The 20,316-nt window shown below is 40.6% G+C and overlaps 2 protein-coding genes across 2 annotated transcripts; both read right to left on the bottom strand.

Annotated features, from left to right (window-relative positions):
* Positions 1-443: 443 nt before the first annotated feature.
* Positions 444-2,048, bottom strand: LOC112182873. Its single transcript, XM_024321432.2, has 3 exons — positions 1,967-2,048; positions 1,146-1,776; positions 444-1,055 (listed from the first exon to the last, which is right to left on the bottom strand). The coding sequence occupies exons 1-3, from the start codon at positions 2,027-2,029 to the stop codon at positions 703-705; spliced, it is 1,047 nt and encodes a 348-aa protein (XP_024177200.1). The 5' UTR covers positions 2,030-2,048; the 3' UTR covers positions 444-702.
* Positions 2,040-5,354, bottom strand: LOC112182872 (disease resistance protein RPV1-like). Its single transcript, XM_024321431.2, has 4 exons — positions 4,638-5,354; positions 3,350-4,451; positions 2,978-3,255; positions 2,040-2,844 (listed from the first exon to the last, which is right to left on the bottom strand). Exons 1-3 carry the CDS (start codon positions 5,144-5,146, stop codon positions 3,175-3,177), a joined length of 1,692 nt encoding a protein of 563 aa, XP_024177199.1. The 5' UTR covers positions 5,147-5,354; the 3' UTR covers positions 2,040-2,844; positions 2,978-3,174.
* Between the last annotated feature and the right edge of the window lie 14,962 nt (positions 5,355-20,316).

The following is a 20,316-nucleotide window of genomic DNA, read 5'->3' as shown; positions in this document are numbered from 1 at the left end:
AACAATAGGTAAGTATTAAAATGCGTAATCAATGAGGATAGAAGAGAGAACCTTTTATAGGTGAAGAATGAGCTGATCTTCTTCATGTTTTCGATGTGGGATTGACATGCTTCAGTCCCCAGCTTCTGGAGCTTCTGATGCTGTCTTGCCGAGGCGCGTGGCGGCGGTGATCTGGGGGCAAGCCGGGGCTCAGGCGGTAGCCTGCTTGGCTGTGTTCCCATAAGTCACTCATTTGGCAGGAGTCGGTACCGCTAGCGGTAACATAAGCATGGCTCATTATAGCTAATTATGCTTGCAAATACCTATGTAAGTACATAACCCGCTGAAGATTGTTCCTAAACTGCTAATCAGATGTCACAAACTACTCTAAACTATCACCACCAAATGTTAGTGGTGAGCAAATTTGATTCACAAACACGTTATGTAGTTATTTAATTCGGTTGATGGCAAAATTGTCATTTTACAGCCCGCAGATCCAACTTGTGCCTGGCAAGCGTGCAAAAGTACTGTCAAAGGAACAAAGGAAATTTTCCTATGAACTTTTAAACATCAATATCACAAATTTAGGAAAGATGCTACGAGGAACACTGATTACAGTTGTAAAAGGGTTTAATACATACAACTATTAAGCAAAGATAAATGTCACGGCCTAATGATACAGATTCCTTTCAGGATTGAAGTTCATGGTGCCCATTTACAATCTCAAGTTGTTCCTGTGCGGTTTGATGAAGGTAGAACAACGCAGCTATCATCTGCTATTTCTGTGAAACCCAGTTGCTCAGATAAATGATCTTGATAGGAGAAAAAAAACTTCTTTATCAAAAAATAAACTGCAATATGTTGAACCAAACGAAGGAAAAGGCAAAAGAGAGTGCGAACTAGTAAAGGTGGAGCTTTTGGCTGGGTTAAACTAGTGTATTTAATTTTTGGCTGGGATTTCCTTCCTTCTTTTGAAATGCGGCCTGGACTGCAAATCAAAGACACAGCACCAGTAATGGTAACAAGCCCACTCCGACTGCAGAAATTTTTTCGGTCTCTCATTGCTTCTTTTGTTGCTGCAAATGTCCACATTATTTCGGTGAGAAGAAACAAATATACCATCAATAAAATAAGCTTGTAATGCCAATTTATCAGTAACAACACACCTGCACTTTCATCAGAATCTCCAATAATGTGATTGAACAAAACTGACCCTTTTTGTAATACATGTGACTGTCTATCATATATCATAGGTCCACCGCAGAGGAAGTATGTTCCCGGCATCACCTGGTATAATTCGGAAAAATCTGTACAATATTTACCAATAACGTCATTATCATCTGGATATGTGGTGTTGTGTTGGTTACTTATTTTGCCTTCTTGCTCATGCACAACCTGGAAGCCCCACTCTTTAATCTGGAATGGTTCAAATGGAAATACTGTAACAGTAACTTCATCGCCAGCTTCCAATCGATTTCCCAACTTCCAATGGCTTAACCATACCACATCTTTGCTGCTTGGAATGCCGTAACATGTTGGTCCATAGATCCACTTCAGACCTTTGCTCTTATTATTGACTCTAATTATTATTGGATCAATGCACCTGACATCAACATCGTAGTTTGCATATACACAGAAGATGTTCAAGCCTCGGATCCTTTGATTAGGAAGTAAAGGTGCAGGCACAGTAAAGGACATTGAACGTGATGACCCTTTACTTGTATGGCTGAACTGCCCTGGAACGTCGTTTCCCTTTGTAGGAAGAAATGTGCTAAATATACCATATTCATACAGTCCCTGCACAGAATATGGCAAATACTATTATTTCATTCATCATAGGAAGAAATGTGCAGATATATACCAAATTTTTGAAAGTATGGTTAGCCTTATCTGAGAATAACTGTGTGCTTGTGTACCTATATGGTTGGGAGGGAGAGGGAGCGGGAAGGAGGGAGGGAGAGGGAGAGGGAGAGAGAGAGAGAGGCACCTGGATGGGAAGCATCATCACTTCAGCGTTGTTATATGGGGTGTGCATCCAAATGCGTTCCATGGATTCCAAGTTGCACAAACACAAAGCTTGATCATTTCTAAATCCACTTTTTCAATGGCTTCTAACTTGAACCAGTACTCAATCTCAACTAGTTGGGACTTGTAAGCAATCAAGCCTATTGACTCTGGTATGCACGATATCGATTGAAACGTTACACTTTCCAAGGATTCACACAAGTGGACATCCAAAGTTCTTACTCTTGGTAACCTTACAAGTGATTTGAGATCTCTGCACCCCCAAAGTAACATTGAATTGAGCCCTTTAAGGCCTCTGACGAAATCTGGTAAGCTACAAATTGGATTATTGCTGAGATCCAAACTCTTCAATGAGTATAAGTTAACAGCATCAGAAGGAAAACAATCATCAGAAAGATTGCAATGTGGAAGACTCAAATGAACTAAAGTGCAGGACAAACAAGCCCAAAAGTTATCAACACTTTTTCTTGGCCATGATTTGGCTTCCCCAGAAGTTGTGACTAATAGATTTAGTGAAATTCCATCTGCTTCAAGAACTTTCAGATATTTCATCTTCCCAACCTCCATTGGAAACTCATAAAGATTTGAGCAACCGGATATAATAAGTGTCTCTAGTACTTTCAGCATACAAATGTTCTTTGGAAGTTTCACAATACTTTTGCAATCCCTCATGTTCAAGTATACGAGCTTCTCTAAGTTTCCAACAGATTCATGGACATCAACCAAGCTTGAACAATCTTCAAATATCAGTCTCTCTAGATTGGGGACCAATGAGAAGTCACCGCTTTTTATCAGGTCATGGGAATGGCGGAGATCAAGGATCTTCAAAGATGGAAGATGCTGTGAATAAAAACGGAAGGTGGGGTTAATTCTTAACAGATGTAACACACTTATTTCCCACATCCCAAAGGGAAGAGAGTAAAAAAAAAAAAAGAAGAAAAAGAAAAAAGAGGGAAAGTCTGCAGTGTCATACCTTTGTTCCCCACCAGAGTTTTCTCAAGCTACTGCAAGACATTTCTAGAACGACCAGGCTTTCCAAAGGAAAACTGATGAGTATAGAATCCAACGGAAACTGAAGCCAGCACAACCATTTCAACCCCTTGGGAAGTTCTTCACAACTTCCAGTCAGTTGTACATAACCAAGTTGGAGTAATCTCAGTTTGTGCATCCCTAGCCTGCAAATGCATTGGTTTCCAAGACGACAGGGTACCGGTACATGTTCAGGGCAAGACCTTCAATTGTGTCTGAACCCTATATCAAAAAGATAAAAAAAAGCATTCGCCTAAGTACCAACAACAAATGAGTTAGGCAACACATACATAAGAGGAGCATATATGGTTCTTACTTTCTTTTCTCTCATCAGTACTTTCAAGGAATCTTTGGGATGCCATAATCGACTGCGTTTCTCCGGCTCCCTTGATTCTTGTCGAACAATTTCTCTTCCCATGTCACAAATCATTTGATGCATGCTCACCACATTATTTACATTGATTGTTACCAAACATCTATCGACAAGATTTTGAATACCAACAATTGTGTAAAAATCACATTCATCTAATATTTTGACCACAACATCCTTGTCCTTTCCGATAAAGAAACAAGCAAGATGGAGGAACAAATTTTGATCATGGTCATCTTGTAAAGAGTCGTAGCTTATTCTAAGCTTGCTCAAGACTTCACTGTTTGGAATAGCATTCAGTTTCTTTAATGCACTTTCCCATACATCTAACGTTTTCCCCGATAAAGAAGAACCCAAAGTTTGAAGAGCTAACGGTAGTCCTCCACAGTGGTTAACTACCCCTTCTGAAAGTTCGACGTAACCTGCAACTGGATGGTCCTGTCCAAAAGAATGCCAACTAAAAAGCTCCAGTGATTGAGCACCATTTAAAGTTCTAACGCTATGCACCTTAACAACTTGACTAGCCTTTAACAACCCAGAATGCCTAGTAGTTATAATAATTTTACTTCCTGGACAAAAGCAATCTCTCATACCAACTACTGCATCTAACTGACCTAGATGATCAACATCATCGAGGACAAGAAGTACTTTTTTGGTGCTTATGAAATCTCTAATCTTAATTATTCCCTCACTAACACTCTGTACTTTCACTTTCCTTCCCTTCAAAATATCAGCAAGAAGTTGCTTCTGTAGTCGAACTAAGCCATTGGGTTGTTCTGAAACTTCTCTGATGTTTTCAAGGAAACTGCTTCCTTCAAAACTTCTGAAAAATGAGTTATAAACTACTTGCGCAATGGTTGTCTTTCCAATACCACCAATCCCAGAAATTCCATATATGCTAACATCAGATGATCCATCTTGTAACCATGAAATGATGTTTTCAACCTGATACTGCATTCCCACCAGGTAAGGGCTAACACTTAAGGGGATGCGACATAGTTTGCCTTCAATCACTTCAACAATTTTCTTTATAAACTTCGACTCATGCCTAGAAATTGCAAAGAAAAATGAGAAATCAACCGTGAAAAGACTTGAGAAAGAGAAATTAATGTATCAGATCTCATAATAATAATATGAAGAAATTACCTAAAAGAATGACAACGTTTTGACATTTAAAATAGATATAACTGATGAGAGAAGCTTCATGAAGATGAACTGCCTATAATGGAATTACCTATCAGCTTGGTTTTGTAGCACCATGCCTGCTAGATCTGAAACTTCGGTAAGTGCTGCCCTCCACCTATTCAACTTCTCCAGAGATTGTTTTTTCTCATGTCTAGCAAATGCTATTGCAACACTTCCACTCTGTTTCCTCACATGGGATGGATCAATATCGTAGAATATTGGTAAAACTACATGATCGGAGGTTCTATTGCGTTCAAGTATCATGACAAGCTCGTCCAGGCACCATCCTGAAGATGCGTAGTCTTGAGAAATCACAATGACAGAACTTCGAGACTGTTGGATTGCTTTCTGTAGTTCTGGCCGGATACCTTCTCCTCTCTCGAGTTCATCCTCATCTCGGAAAGTGCGAAATCCTGCGTTGACCAAGGCCGAATATAGGTGATCGGTAAAAGTGTAGCGAGTTTCTTCACCTCTGAAACTCAAGAAAACGTGATGACTACATCGAGAATGAGATGTGTTGGAAGAGGCGGCTTCATGATCAGCTCTAACAAGAGCCATTGACGAAGGAAATTACAAAATAGCTGGTTCCTCACTGACTGGAAAATTAAGGCTTCAGAACGAACTTGCGTCTATGCATCCCCTTATCTTCAGTTCAAAATTTTTTTGGTCAACTGATGACTTTTTGTTAAGAATCAATTTTTTTTTTTTTTTTGGTGAACCTGGAGAACTAAGCAAAGGCAAAGCCCTTCTTAGATCCAGAATTTATTAAACTAAAAAGAATACAAGGGAGGGGAAACAAGGCCAACCTCCGAGACTAAAAAGAACTATGCAAGCAAATTAACGAAAACGAAACTTTGGAAGACCTAGATGATCGCTATTACAATGTGCTTGAATAAAGGATGGCGCTGAGTTCCACCACATTAAACCAGGGGAGGTAGAACCAAAATTTGCCAAAGCATCTGCCACTTCATTACCCTCTCGAAATATATGCGAAGATTTGAATTGCATTTGAGACATTCGGTGCAAACAATTACCCCATTCTATACGAAGCTTCCAAGGGACCAAATGAGGAGAGCGAATGAAGTCAAGAACCAGAGAGGAGTCTACTTCTAGCCAAATATGCTTCCAGTCCCTTACCCAAGCAAGTTCAATTGCTTTAATAACGGCCATTACCTCTGTAGCGACAGAGCTTGGAATGTCCAAATTAGAGGCAAAAGCACCAAGATAATTTCCTTTGTAATCCCGAAAGACGGCGCCGTAACCACTGAGCCCTGAATCTTGCTTCCATGCACCATCAGAATTAATTTTAATCCATCCAAAGGGTGGAGGATGCCAAATAACCTGAACAATTTTAGGAGCCCGGCGGGGCTTGCATTGAACTCCAAAACTCTTCAAAACTCGAAGATCATTCACAGTGTTAAGCATGCTACCAGTTGCAATACGACTGGTAGACTGAATGTGGCCAGAAATTAGCTGGCAAACATGAGACACATGGTGCACATAACCTTCATGTTTAGATTTGTTCCTAGCTTGCCATATAAACCATATAGTAGCAGTAAAACAAGCCAACCACAAATCTTTAAGTTGTGGGCTACGGTTCTCCAACCCCAGGAACAACAAGTCAATTAAAGAATTAGGAACCCCCACCAAATTGAATTTTGAAGCCATGCGGGTCCATATAATATTGGAAAAGGAGCATTGGAGGAATATGTGGACCAAGGATTCAGTACTATTACCACACAGGCCACACTTAGAAGCCAAAGCTATACCTCTTTTTTGCAAAAAGTCATCAGATAATATTCTTCCCCTCAACACTTTCCAGGCAAGCAGAGACATTCTAGGAATGATAAATTTAGACCATATGCACTTACTCCAATTTACTTTAGGAAGAGGATGTCGAAGAAAATGGAAAGCAATTTTTGCAGTGAGCTCACCCGATGTAGAAGGAGACCAAATTACTTTATCTTCCACCAAAGGGTCTGCAGCAATGGGCACCTTCTCAATTAACTTACATAACACCGGGAAATGAAATTGAAGGAGATCTGGGAGGGCCCAAGAATTATTAGAAATATAATCCCTGACACTTTCATGAAGATTATTCCCACTAACGCGATCACCAAAAAATTCGATTAGAGGCCGCCCCATGAAGTTATGTTTCCAGAAGGAAATCTTGGTACCTGAGCCAATTAACCACTGAGCGTTTTCCAGTATTACAGGCCAAAATTTCTTCACACCGGGCCAGATGGAAGAAGCAGCATAAGAGCTCCGCATGGAATATTCCGGCCAAAATCTAGTCCGGATAAAAGCACATCCAACCGCATTAGAGGAAAATATATCCCAACTACTCTTCAAAAGCAGAGAACGGTTGCGCAACACTAGTTGCGTAAGCCCCAATCCTCCTTCGTCTAATGAAGTACAACATGACTTCCATGCCACTAAAGGAACACCACGTTTGTCAATTGCACCGGTCCACAGAAAATTTCGGCACCATACCTCTACCCTACGTAGCAAAGAAATAGGCCATTCATAGATTTGGAAGCTGTAAACAAGCATACTGTATATAACTGATTTAATCAATTGAAGTCGTCCCGCTATAGATAATAAAGAGCCCATCCAACTAGAAAGTCGTAAGCGGAGTTTATCCACAATCGGCTGGAAGTGAGACACTCGAGGCTTGCCATGAAAGATAGGAACACCCAAATACATAAATGGAGCAGTGCCAAGAGGAATACCCAAAAAAGAAGCAATTGAATGCCGCCGATGGGAAATATGCTTTCCAATAAAAACCTGGGACTTGGACTTGTTTATGATCTGCCCTGAAACGTTGCCATATTCCTCCATAAACACCATTACTCGCTTCAGGTTGCGTTTATCCCCTCGACAAAAAATAATGACATCATCTGGAAACATGACATGTGATGGAGCCTGAGTACCCCGGGGAGAAGAGATGAGCTGAAGTTTGCCAGAACCCACCAAATCAGAAAGCCCGCGGCTTAGAACCTCTTCAGCTAAGCAAAAGAGAAGAGGAGATAACGGATCACCTTGCCGCACGCCTCTACCGCAAGAGAAATAACCCACAGACCTGCCATTTATTAAGACTGAAAGCTTTGCAGACTGAAGAAGAGCACTCACCCATAAAACAAACTTTTGATGAAAGCCGAAGGCCTTAAGGACATCAAGAAGAAAACTCCAAGAGATAGTGTCAAAGGCTTTAGTGATATCTGCCTTTATCGCCACATTACCACCATAACTCTTTCGATCTAAAAGATTAAAGCATTCTGAAGTTGTCAGAATGCAGTCTGAGATACTTCGGCCAGGAACAAAAGCATGCTGATGAGGAGAAATAATACGAGAAGCAATCGAGGCAAGTCTGAGAGAAAGAATCTTGGGAATAATTTTGAAAACAAAATTCGTTAGAGCGATTGGGCGAAATTGCTTGAGCGAAACTGCATGATCAACCTTCGGAATCAAAATAATTAGCCCAGAGTTGAAGGAGTTAGTCAGCTCACCATGAACAAAAAAATGATGGACTGCATTAATGACTTCATGCCGCACTAAGTCCCAACATGAGACAAAAAAATATCCATTAAAACCATCCGGGCCAGGGGCACTGTCAGGATCCATGGCTTTCACTGCCATGAAAATTTCCTCAGCCGAAGGGATTGAGGTAAGGGAAGAATTCTCAACATCCGTGACAAGTGAGGGAATAACCCGACCAACAAGACCAGGAGCAATAGAAACAGCTTCATTGGCGAAAAGATCTGAGTAGTAGTCAATAATGTGATTTTGAATTGAGTTAGGATCATCATAAACATTACTACCATCACGCAGCAAAGAGATTGAAGATCGCATCCTCCGGGCACGACATTGAGCATGAAAAAAAGAAGAGTTACGATCCCCTTCTGATAACCACCTCAACCTAGACTTCTCCCGCCAAAATAACTCCTGCAACCTTAAAGATTCATTTAAATTGGCTTGAAGCTCATTCTCTTTAGCAAAAACATCATCAGAACCCCCCGAAGAAGCAATTTCTTGTTGTAGGACATCCAAAGCATTAAGATCAGAACTAACCTGAGCATGGATATCCCCAAAGACATCCCAGTTCCAGCTTCGAAGGGCCTTTCGCAAAACCCGCAGCTTATGCTGAAGGGTAGACAAAGGGCAGGCAAAAGAAGGAGTGGAATACCAGCAATGCTTAACAAGATCGTGAAATCCCTTGTGCTCCAACCACATTTTTCGAAACCGAAAAAGGCTATGACGAGGCAGAGGATTTAGAAAAGGTCATAAGAAGCGGATGATGATCAGAGCAGAACCGAGGAAGAGTACAACAATCATAATGATCCCATGTATCCAACCAAGCTAAATTTGCAAGGCTCCTATCCAGACGCACCTGAACATTGCCATGGACTCCGCGCCGACGAACCCAGGTAAACTCCGCCCCTTTAGTGTCAACATGGAAAAGCTCACAAGTGTCCGACATGGCTTGAAATTCAGCACAAGATCGTTGACAAGGCAGAACACCACCTTTCTTTTCATGAGCTCCAAGCACCGCGTTGAAATCGCCGAAAACTAACCAAGGGCCAGTGACAAAGCTACCCTTAACATTAGCGAGATCAACCCACAACCGGCGACGGTCAGCAGCAGTAGTACAAGCATAAACGGCAGAAATCACAGAAGACACTGGATCAAACATCACTTGAAGAGAGACTTGTTGATCCGATCTAGATAAAACTTGAACCTTTGAGGAGAAAGAAGATTTACAAAAAATCCATAGATTTGGCTGAGAAGAGGCCCGATCATTTGTACATATTACATCCATTCCCAACTGACTCCAAAAGTTGGGCGGAATAGAATTCAATGAGACGAAAGGCTCAGCTATACATAAGATCTCCGGACTGTGAACACGAATAAAATCTTTCAAAGCATTTTGAGTAGGGGTATTAGCAATGCCCCTCAAATTCCAATATAAGAGCCTCATTTAGACGCTTCTTTGGTACGGCGGAGATAGGCCTCCCTGTTCTCAGATTGAGTGGCCCTTCTCATTGATTTTCTATTGGCCCGAGACATGACCTCAATAAAACCATCTTCATTACCTTCTTGTTCAGCCTCCTCATACCAACTCTGTGGATGTATACGAACTAAAGAGGTAAGATTAACATCATGCTCATACTCCTCATTCCTCTCGGAACCCCTAGTAGAAAAAGACCTTCCATTTCCACCAGTTGCATCCTCCACACATTGAGGGCCAACATCACCCACCTGTTCAATCTGTCCATTAGCGTTAGGAAGAGTGACTATCTGTTGTGCATCAGTCGAGTTCTCAGTCGTAGCCACTACCACAGTGTCGGTAGCGTAACCAATTGGCCTCACAACATCATGAACCGCAGTGACAGTGGCATCCGTAGAGCCATTCCTATTCTCCAACGTAGGGAGAAGACAAGGAACCTAAGAAAAAGTCCGCTTAGAGAAGGAAGGACCCTCTCCAAGGTCTTCCACTACAGGAGGAGTACTATCAACTATAACCTGCTTCCCAATCTCTTTCGCTGATTGTTTTGGAACATGCTTCTGCTTAGATTTGGGCCGCCGCCGGCGACGAGGCTTACGTGAGCGTCCACGCCCCACATCAGCCACATCTGGTGGAAGCGAACCTGTAGGTGTCTGGACAAGCTTGCAATCTGAAAGCCTATGACCAATGTTACCACAGTGGAGGCAATAGTCAGGAAGACGTTCATATTCAACTTCGACCACAACTACCTCCCCATTTTTTCGACGAACAGTTAAATCCCAAGGAAGATCAGAGGACAAATCCACGTCCACCAAAACCCTAGCATAGAGGCCGAACTTTCTTTCCAAAGTATTCGCATCTATTTTCACCGGAACACCTATTCCGTTTGCTATCTCAAACAGTGTTATTGGCTCCCAGAATTGCAGTCCAAGGTCCCACGAACGCACCCACACCTGTGCGTTGGTGTTCCGTTGGGTGGCCGGCGAGAAGTTTGGCGTCCAACGCATAAAGCGTAGAATACCAGGTCTTAGGGAAATCGCACCTTTCTCCCAAACCATCGAGAGCACGTCATCTGAAGAAAAGCGGAAGGTGAAGTATCCCTTCCCCATTGGAATGATGCTCCAGTTACCAATCTCACCCCAAACAATGGACAACTTCTTGCGCAGGTCAGGAAGAGAATACTTCTCCCCGGAGGCCAGATGGAGGCGAGCTAGGAGCATGTGCTTACACTTCTCCAGACCGGCCTGATACCCATCTTCCGAAATGGTGACAGTCATTTTGCCATCGTGGATCTCAGGAGGCGGCAGGCTTGCAATGGAGACTGTCGGTTTAGCCACCACAGACGCGTAGGAGCGAAGAGCCCTGGGCGTCTGAGGAGCCAAGAACGACCATGGACAGATCGAACCCATTGAGGTTATGTTGTGCATCAGTCGAGTTCTTAGTCGTAGCCACTACTACAGTGTCGGAGAATAAAGAGGAGGAGCATTGCTAATTTTTGTTAAGAATCAATTAAAACTTCCTTTATTCTACATTTTCTTATATTGAATATTTGTCTAGATTCATTGTGTTTGATGTATTAATTAGTTAGTTGACCTTATAGTATTGAATGTCTAATTTAGTGTAGGAAGATTTGGCTCCACCAATTATGGATCAGCCATATTGTGTAATTCCTATATATGTACTATCATTATATCAATGTAACTCAATTCACTCCTAATTTTGGGTCAATCTAGTGTCTGTTGGAAAACTCACCAAATCCTTGAAATGTTGTGTCATTTTCTTTCCTGCTTTTTGTATTTTGCAGGACTTGACTACGAGGGAGATGATTGGCTTGGGTAAACGGCATGGCGATCTCTATTGCATATCACCTATGCACTCCACTCCTTCCATTCAGCATTCACCATGTGTAGAGATGATCGGTGAAAGTCTTGCGAGTGTTTCTGCCTCTGAAACTCAAAAACACTTGATATGTGAATTGACTAGGAGGAATACAGGAAGACAAAGCTTGTTGAGCTGATGATGATGAGCTAACAACATCCATGGATGGACTTGGAGCTAATCACAATTCAGGATGATGATCAGGATACTAAAGAATGGTGCGAGGAAAGTCTTTTGAAAAGTGGAGACTGAAGACTCTGGAGGAATAAACGTAAACCAATAATTACTAAATTTTGAAATTGGGAGTGATAATAGCCGCACGGGGCCGTCAACACGTATTTCTTCTTTTATTTTTGGGTTTTTGTCAATTTACCCCATTTTTAGAGATTTTTTTCCCACATACCCCATTAAGTTTTTTTAATTCTCTCTTACCCAAAACACTCTAAGGAGGTCTTCCCTAATACCCCATTAAGATTTTTTTTTTGTTTTTTATCTTTTTTTAATACCATTTTACCCTCACCCTTTTGTTAATTAGAGAGGGAGAGAGAATGGAAGAGAAAGAAACCATGGGAGATTTCGCCGGAGCCCGGTCACCGGCCGACGGAATCCGGTCAACTTTCGCCCAATTCCTGTCGCCGCTGCCGACCAGACTTTTATGAAAACTTAACCGGAAATGTTTATTGCCTCCAATAGACGTCTATTGCCCCCCAATAGATGTCTGTCAACCATGTATTGCCCCCTAATAGATGTCTATTGCCCACCAGATTTTTCTAAAAACCTCACCGGAAATGTTTATTGCCCCCAATAGACTTCTATTGCCCCCCAATAGATGTCTGTCAGCCATGTATTGCCCCCTAATAAACGTCTATTGCCCCCCAATATAATTTTCGGTCGTCGGAATGGGAATTAATCTCCTTAAATTCAGACAAATAAACTTTAATTAAAGAAAAAAAATGAGGAGATTATATCAATTAAAAAACGTCTATTGGGGGGCAATAGACGTCTATTGCTGTCCAATAGAACTTTATATTGCCGGAATGAAAATTAATCTTTCTAAAATTAGACAAGTAAAACTTTGATTAAAGGAAGAAAAAAAAAGATTACATCAATTCAAAACGTCTATTGCCTCCCAATAGACTTTTAATAAACGTCTATTGGGAGGCAATAGACTTTTATTTTTGTGTGCTTTCGTGGGAATCCGTGCTTACCCCACCACAAATCAAATACACACACAATTGCATAACTTCTGGGGCAGTAGTTGCAAAACTAGCAGATGCAAGCCCAGCTGAGGTTTTTCCCATGTCTTCCCAAGGTTGATAATGTAAATACATGACAATCACCATAGCAGCAATTAGAGATCAAGCAGAGCCAGATCCTAACAGTTTATGCATTACCAATGAGCTGCAACTAAACACCACAAAGCAAGCCGGCCAGATTTCAAGCCAGAGGAGGGATGGCCGGATCTAACTACGGCGACAAGCACCGATCGATGACGTCCTCCGGAACCTCCAGCCCAGAGCCTCCTCGACACAGGCAAAGCGCGACTGCATGCCTGAGGTTACCGGAATTCGATTCAGAGCAGCTTGAGGTCGTCATGGTGATCAGACGGAGGTCTAGGAAGCCGGAGTTCAGTCTGGCTTGTCGGCGAGCGCTGTAATGGGCGATGCTGGTTCGAGGTGACTCTGAAGCCGGTCTCGAAATGATGGGAGGATGTCGGCGACATCGACTCTGACGAGGGGGGAGGGAGAGAGAGATCGGAGGAGGAGAGAGATGAGGCAAGTGGGAATAAAATGTAATTTATTAATTAAATTAAGGGTAAAATTGTCATTTTGCTTCAAACTGGATTAGTGGGAATAAAAATTTGTTGCTGGGTTAAGTGAGACAATTTTAGCTGATTTTGGTGCTTTGGGTCAAGGCCCCTTTATTTTTTTATATAAACGAAAACACTTTATTCAAGATGGGTCTTTCTAAACCAAGTGATGTGGTGTATTGGTCGAATGGCCTAATCTGGAACCCTCAGGTCTAGCATTCGAATTCCAATTTCATCCTGTGGCCAGCAGATTTGAGGGACCCTTTGGGTTCGTGCGTCTGCGGTACAGTAGATTAGTCTGGCTTTCGCTGCAATGACGGTGCAAGTGCTGGGATACTACTGCATGAGTGTGTGAGTTACTAACCTAACTTCCCGGAAAAAAAAAAAAAAAGATGGGTCTTTCTAAATATACCTAGCAAATTTCTATGTGGACCCAGCAAATTTTTTACCCTCAATAAAAAAAAAATTACTCACCCAACAATTTTTCCAACAATACCTTTATTTTTAACTCACACCCAGCAAATTTCACACCTAGGAAAACCCTTATTATCTTAGCAACAATGAGGGTCGCGCCAAACTCATTCCTCAACTGAGAGGAACTCGTGCAGAGCATCATTATAGAGGACAGACTCAGCGTTTATATTGATTACAATTGAGCCGTGATAATGTTTAGACTTGAGGCTTTGTTTGCATTATTTAGCATTGCATTTGCACTTGAAAATAAATTCTGGTTGAGAACTTGAAAATGGATTTCAATTTTACAGCAATAGGGAATGAGAGATTGAGTTTACATTTCGAAAATGATCGATACCATATATGCGCACCAACTTTGTCAATATCATGCGTATTAAACCCTTGAAGCAATTATAAAGGAAAGTGAAATTTGGGTTTAAGGTTTTGCTCGAAGAAACAACGCAACAAAGTAAAACAGTGAACTGTTGGGTACAAATAGAAAAAGAGTTTTAAACTTTATAGTTTCTTTTGTTATTATTTTTATTTACCATGACTATTATTGTCATTTCGTACGAGGATATAAAGGTCTTTTCATGCAAAATTGATTTGCTGGGTTGATACGTCTAAAGATGCACAACTTAAACCTTGCACTCAAATATCATCGTTGGTAATATAATGATCAAGCAAGGGCCATTACCCGCAGAAGATTGTTCCTAAACTGCTAATCAGATGTCACAAACTACTCTAAACTATGTTACTGAACAGTTAAAAAAATAAATTAATTAACGAACCTAGACTCAATGGAATTTTCTGAAATTTTACAGGACACTAAAGACACATTGAATAACACGTACAAAAAATTTCAGAATAATTAGAGTTGGTTTGATATACAAAATAATTCACGAAATACTGAACATAGAAAGTTAACAAAGCAGAAACAAATTTTATGACTTTAAAACAATTGATAAAAACAAAGCCAAGGACTCATTCTCAACCACCAAACACACTCAATCACATCAAAGCTCAGTTATGGAATTCTAATTCTCAATTGAATTTACCTGAAGTTAACTCACAAACTCGAATTAACCCATTACCCTTTCTTAGACATCCAAGGCTTTCCAATTATATAAATCTCACTGTCGTGCTGAGCTGCTCTCAGTTTCATGTCAAAGTTGACTAATCTGCACAAGCAGATTTATTGATTTAGCTTCATTTCTTGTACTTTGCTCCATAACACCTATAAAACATAAAAGTAAAGTAAATGACTCAAATAGATAGAAACTACATAAGAAAACATGAAGTAGTACAAAATCATGTATATTTATGAGCTTATCATGGGTCTACACAGAATTTGCTTGATACATTTAGGAAGACCCATTCAAAATTATTAAAGAATTGAGAAAAATTTACAAATAGTACCCAATTAAAATGAAGGATCCAAATTTCAATTTCAGTGAAAATTTTGGTTAAAAATAAAGAAATTGTTTTAGGAAATCAGGAATTGGGAGAGAATCAGATGTGTCTTTCATTGATAATAGGCGCCGTTTTTTATAGAAGATTACAACTAGAGAATATGAGTCTTACATGGAAACTGAATCATACATTGAATAAGATATATCCTAGAATATCTATAAGACTAACCTTAGTACAACTTGGACAAGTATTAGAGTTTGGGCCAGACAAAATTAGATATCCTTAAACACTCCATCTTGTGTCTCCCAAATGTAGTACTCCTCTTGTTGCCTCGTTAAAAACCTTGCTGAGTAACAAAAACCTAGTGGGACAAAATGAGTACAACACACCCTTTAGTTTCGAGACCAAATATGTAGACATCTCCCCCTGATATCTGTATCTCCCCCTAATGACTATGATTATGAGAGTTCGAATAACTTTCGCAAACGATACTACCAACATTTTTCTCGAAAGTGGATTTAGGCAATGACTTAGCATTGTCCTCATATCGAACCTGATTCACTCTAATCTTGTGGAGCTTCTGTTGTTGCTGATTATAGAAGAACTTGAGCGATATGTGCTTGGTGCTCTCGCCTTTGATGTAGCTTTGCTTCATTTATTCAAAGCAAGCAGCATTATCCTCATAAATGCTGGTAGGCTCATCTGTGGTAGACTTCAAATCACAATTGCTTCAAACATGCGTAATTATGGATCCAATCCATGTATATTCACGAACTACTTCATGAAAAGTAATAATCTTTGCATGGCTCGAAGAAGTAGCGATTATAGTCTGTTTTGTAGACCTTCAAGATATCATTATCTTACCCATGGTGAACACATAACCAGTTTGGGAATAACCTTTATGTGGGTTAGAGAGGTACCCAACATCAGCAAAACCTTCCAAAACACTAATGTTGTTTTGGGATGGGGATAGAGAATGCAGACTAGTGTTGGCGGCGTTCCTGGTGTGTGATGGGTCCAAATCCATTATCTCTCTGTAGGAATAGAACAAGCCTATATCACCAGTCTAATAGCATCGCGTTGGCATAGAGCTATATCTAGCTAACAAGTTCACTGCAAAAGAAATGTCCAACCTTGTGTATTGAGTTAAGTACAATAATGTGTCTATTGTACTCAAGTAGGGCCCCTTTACCTTTCACACATCTTCGTCATCATCCTTCGGATGAAGAGAATCCTTTTTAGGATCAAGATTACAGACGATCATAGGCATGCTTGAAGGTTTGACCTTGTCAAAATTCCTAAACATCAACACGGTGCTTAAGTTCCAAACTGAGACAAAACTGTGTTCTCCCAAGATCTTTCATCTAAAACTCAGATTTCAAGTGTTCAGCTGTTTCCCTTAACTCTCCCTTAAAGAGTTAAGGGAAACCGCTGAAGATCATGCCACCAACATGAACTGCGATAGAATTTGGAACTTGTCATAGAAATGCGAGGGCATTTACCTATCTCTTCCCAATTAGGTAGTCACTTTAGTGAGCATTTCAACCTCATTTGAAATGCGCTCTGTGGTCTAGAGCCACTTGACTTGGGTAAATGAAGTCCACTAGGAACCTTTAAGTATATTTCGTATCTAGATCCCCATAAAGATACATAGCAACCGCATTCGTAAGCTGCATATTCAGTTATTCGGAAACTATCAATCTGACAGGGTAGTGGACTGCAATGACAGTCATTACTGGAGAATGTCTCCTCGTAGTCGATCCTATGACGTTTTGTGAGAAACCTTGAGCCATAAAGCGAGATTGCCATTTTTTTTTTCTCATCACACTTTCTAACGAAGACCTATTAGACAACAGGTTTTATGTTAGGAGATGTCAGCATCACTGGCTCTAAAAACCTTTTTCTTGGTTAGAGAATTCAACTTAACCTAGATCGCATCTTTCCATTTAGGCCAATTTTCTCTACGTTGGCATTCATTCATCAATGGAGCGTGGTTCGAAATCATTGGACTCCACAAGCTCTTGCGCAATGAAACGCGAGACTACATCATCAATCATGATGGAGTTTTATCCCACGTCTCATGTACACTACTGTAATTTTTAGAGAGCTCTATATTTTCAGGAATAGGTTTTGAATTTAAGGTGTCCCCCAATGATAACCTTAGTCCAGAACATTCTTATGAGATGGATTTCGAGTGTTGACGATCAAAGGATTGAATTGTGCCAAAGTATCTTTCGAACCCACGGGCCTCCCACCCATCCTAGCTATGGCCATGGTCTATAATTGTTACGACCCAAACCTCAATTTATAGATTTACTGGTCTTTACGACGGTAAATCACAGTTGTTTTACTTTTACGTGAGTTTCGATACTATTAGTGGCCCTAAAAGATGACTTTTTGCTCGGGTAAAAATTTGAGAAAACTTTCTTCATGAAATTCGTAGAGGACGTTAAACCGAGAGCGTGCATATGTGGTTCGTAAAAATCTGAGTTTATATGCAAAAGTTATAAGCGAAATACTAAAATTATTGTTAGAGGTAAATGGTATAAATTCAAATTTTTACTGTGGGCTGGTAAATTTCTTTTTCTTTTCTCTCTCCTTCCCCCCGTGCTCTCTCTCTCTCTCTCTCTCTCTCTCTCTCTCTCTCTCTCTCTCTCTCTCTCCTGCAACTGTCTCCTTCTCTGCCTCCAGGCCACCTGAAGGCGTGCAACTAGCGTCGTTGGCTTTGTCTCCTCCTCCTCTCGACACCTACGGTGGTATCTCACAAAAACTTGGCCAGAAAATGACGAACCAAGTCGTGGAAGTTACTGTAGCAAAATGTGTCATCGCCGAGTTCTCCCATTTCCGACCACCACAGGCGACCAAACCAGGTCCATTAGAAGCGCCTTGAGGCGTACTTAAAGCTCCCCAAATCTCTTGAAGCGATTTGCAGCGTGGAGGAAGAAAGCATAATTGGAAAATTTCACTACTTCAGATTGCTTAATTGTTCGGCCACTTAGAGGTATTTTCTGATTTTGCCATAGTTGAGGTTGGACGTACATGGATTTGAGGCATAGTTGGCACTACTTCCACATTGTAGGGTCTATAGGTCCTTTATCTTCTTTATTGTTATTTTAGATTTGCTCTGATTACCTACAAGATTAATATGATTAAGTTGAGATTTGTTTATTGTGAAAATGAAGTTATTGGTATTTGGGGAGCAGGGTGGCTCTAGGTGTTTAAGGATGGTTGCTTAGAAGTGTAGTTTTACTTCTTTTCAAGTTAGGGCTGTCCATTTTAGGAAAAGTTCTACCGAACTTTCTTGAAAGATAGGCCCCGCAATGCCACCTCGGATTTCAGAGTGAAATTTGGGTCGGGTCCTATCAGTAACGCTTGAGTGCCACTCTCTATGGCATTAGTGCCATGCCTACCTCCGTGTAGGGTGACATTACGTTCTCTCATTAGGACTTTCATCCTTGCAGGCATATTTGTACCAGATATGTGTGATCTCGTCACTTTAGTGGGGATTGAGATGAGATATAGTGGGGACATACTATGATAATTCTTATCGGTCCCATTGAACATCCGTATTCTTATCTCCCCCTAACGACTGGAAGACTGTCTCATCAAAGTGAAAATCCGCAAATCTAGCAGTAAAGAGATCGTCTAGCAAGAGTATTAAGTGGTAGATGATTGTTGAAGTCTCATATCGAACGTATTTGCCCATTCGTCTATTAGGACCCATCTTAATGCGTTGTGGCTGTGCAATAGGCACATATAAGGCGCACTCAAATATGTGTAAGTACGAGATACTGTTACCTAGTCACTAGCTATAATGCAGAGATAGATTGAGTGGCGGTGGGTCATAAATGAATTAACATAGCTGCATGCGATATTACATAACCCTAAACAGATATAGGGAAATTGGTACGTATTACCAATCTCCTGGCTACCATCGTGGTTATTTTCACGAGACTATTTGGGTGTGTACATGGGAATATGATGTCCAACATCAGTCCCGATGCAATAATCATCAAAAGTCTTCGATGTAAACTCTCTAGCATTGTTAAGTCAAATTGACTAAATGGGATGATCCAGGAAATGAGCCCATCACCATATAATTGTGATTAAGAGTGTAGAATAAGCAGCATTACAAGTGGACAATAGCACAACACGTGACCAGCGTGTCTGTGCGTCAACCAACATCATGAAATATTTAATGTTCGCAAGTTGGTTGAATCGGTCCACAGAATCCTCTCGGGTTCTATGTAAGAACGGAATCAGTACTTTCGTATTCTTTGAGTAGGACGGTCTCAGTTCTAATTTTCCTAAGTAATAAGCTTTATAGAATGAGTGAGAGATTTTAGAAGCAACCAATGAGGATTTTGGTTGTGCCTGAGCGTTTGAAATGCTATTAGAAGTAAAGTTTGGTGATTGTAGCATCACCTGGAGTGCCATCACCATGATGACGCCATCCATGGCATTATAGATGTGGATTGTGCTAGCTTAGACTAGCGGTGGATGGCGGTAACATTAGAGGTAGCAATGGCCTCATACTTGGTCTAAGAATCAGCATTTGATTCTTCCTTCATTTCGCTCGAAAGAATGGATGTCCGTGTGAAGTTTTTAATAGATGGATCATCATATCATGACTAGGATGACCTATCCAATCATGACAAAGCCAATCTATGTCTAAATCCAAGAGATCTTCTCTCATAACTTCATTGGATTCTTTTCTCATAACTTCATTGGATTTAATAGCTCGAATAGTAGTGACATAAAAACTACTAGAGAGATACATAAGTTTATCTAAGATGCGTCTTTATTCACAATTATTAGAGGTATTGCAAATGAACTCTTTTCTGTTTTCTACATGCATTTTCGCATGGAATATGTTGGCTCGAATAGCTCAATAGGGTTTGATTTGGCCTAGGAGCTTAGAGAGTTTTTGTGATAGTAATCAAGGTTTAGGGTCATTTGGCAAGAGGAATTTGGATCATTTCGTGTCCTTGAACTAAACCTGATGGCCCAGCCATCGTAGTCACAGAGGAATGCTTGGAATTTAAAATGGAGTCAGAATGAAAAGAACTCAAAATTTTATTCATAAGCCAACGTTGTACATCATTTTTTCTTTGACCAAAAGAAAATATAATACGATTATTAGCTAATGCAAATCAAAGGTAGTCGTTT

Source organism: Rosa chinensis, chromosome 1, assembly GCF_002994745.2.
Source record: "Rosa chinensis cultivar Old Blush chromosome 1, RchiOBHm-V2, whole genome shotgun sequence".
Classification (NCBI taxonomy): Eukaryota; Viridiplantae; Streptophyta; class Magnoliopsida; order Rosales; family Rosaceae; genus Rosa; species Rosa chinensis.
Note: the sequence above shows the minus strand (reverse complement) of the source record. Positions and strands in the feature narration are given on the sequence as shown.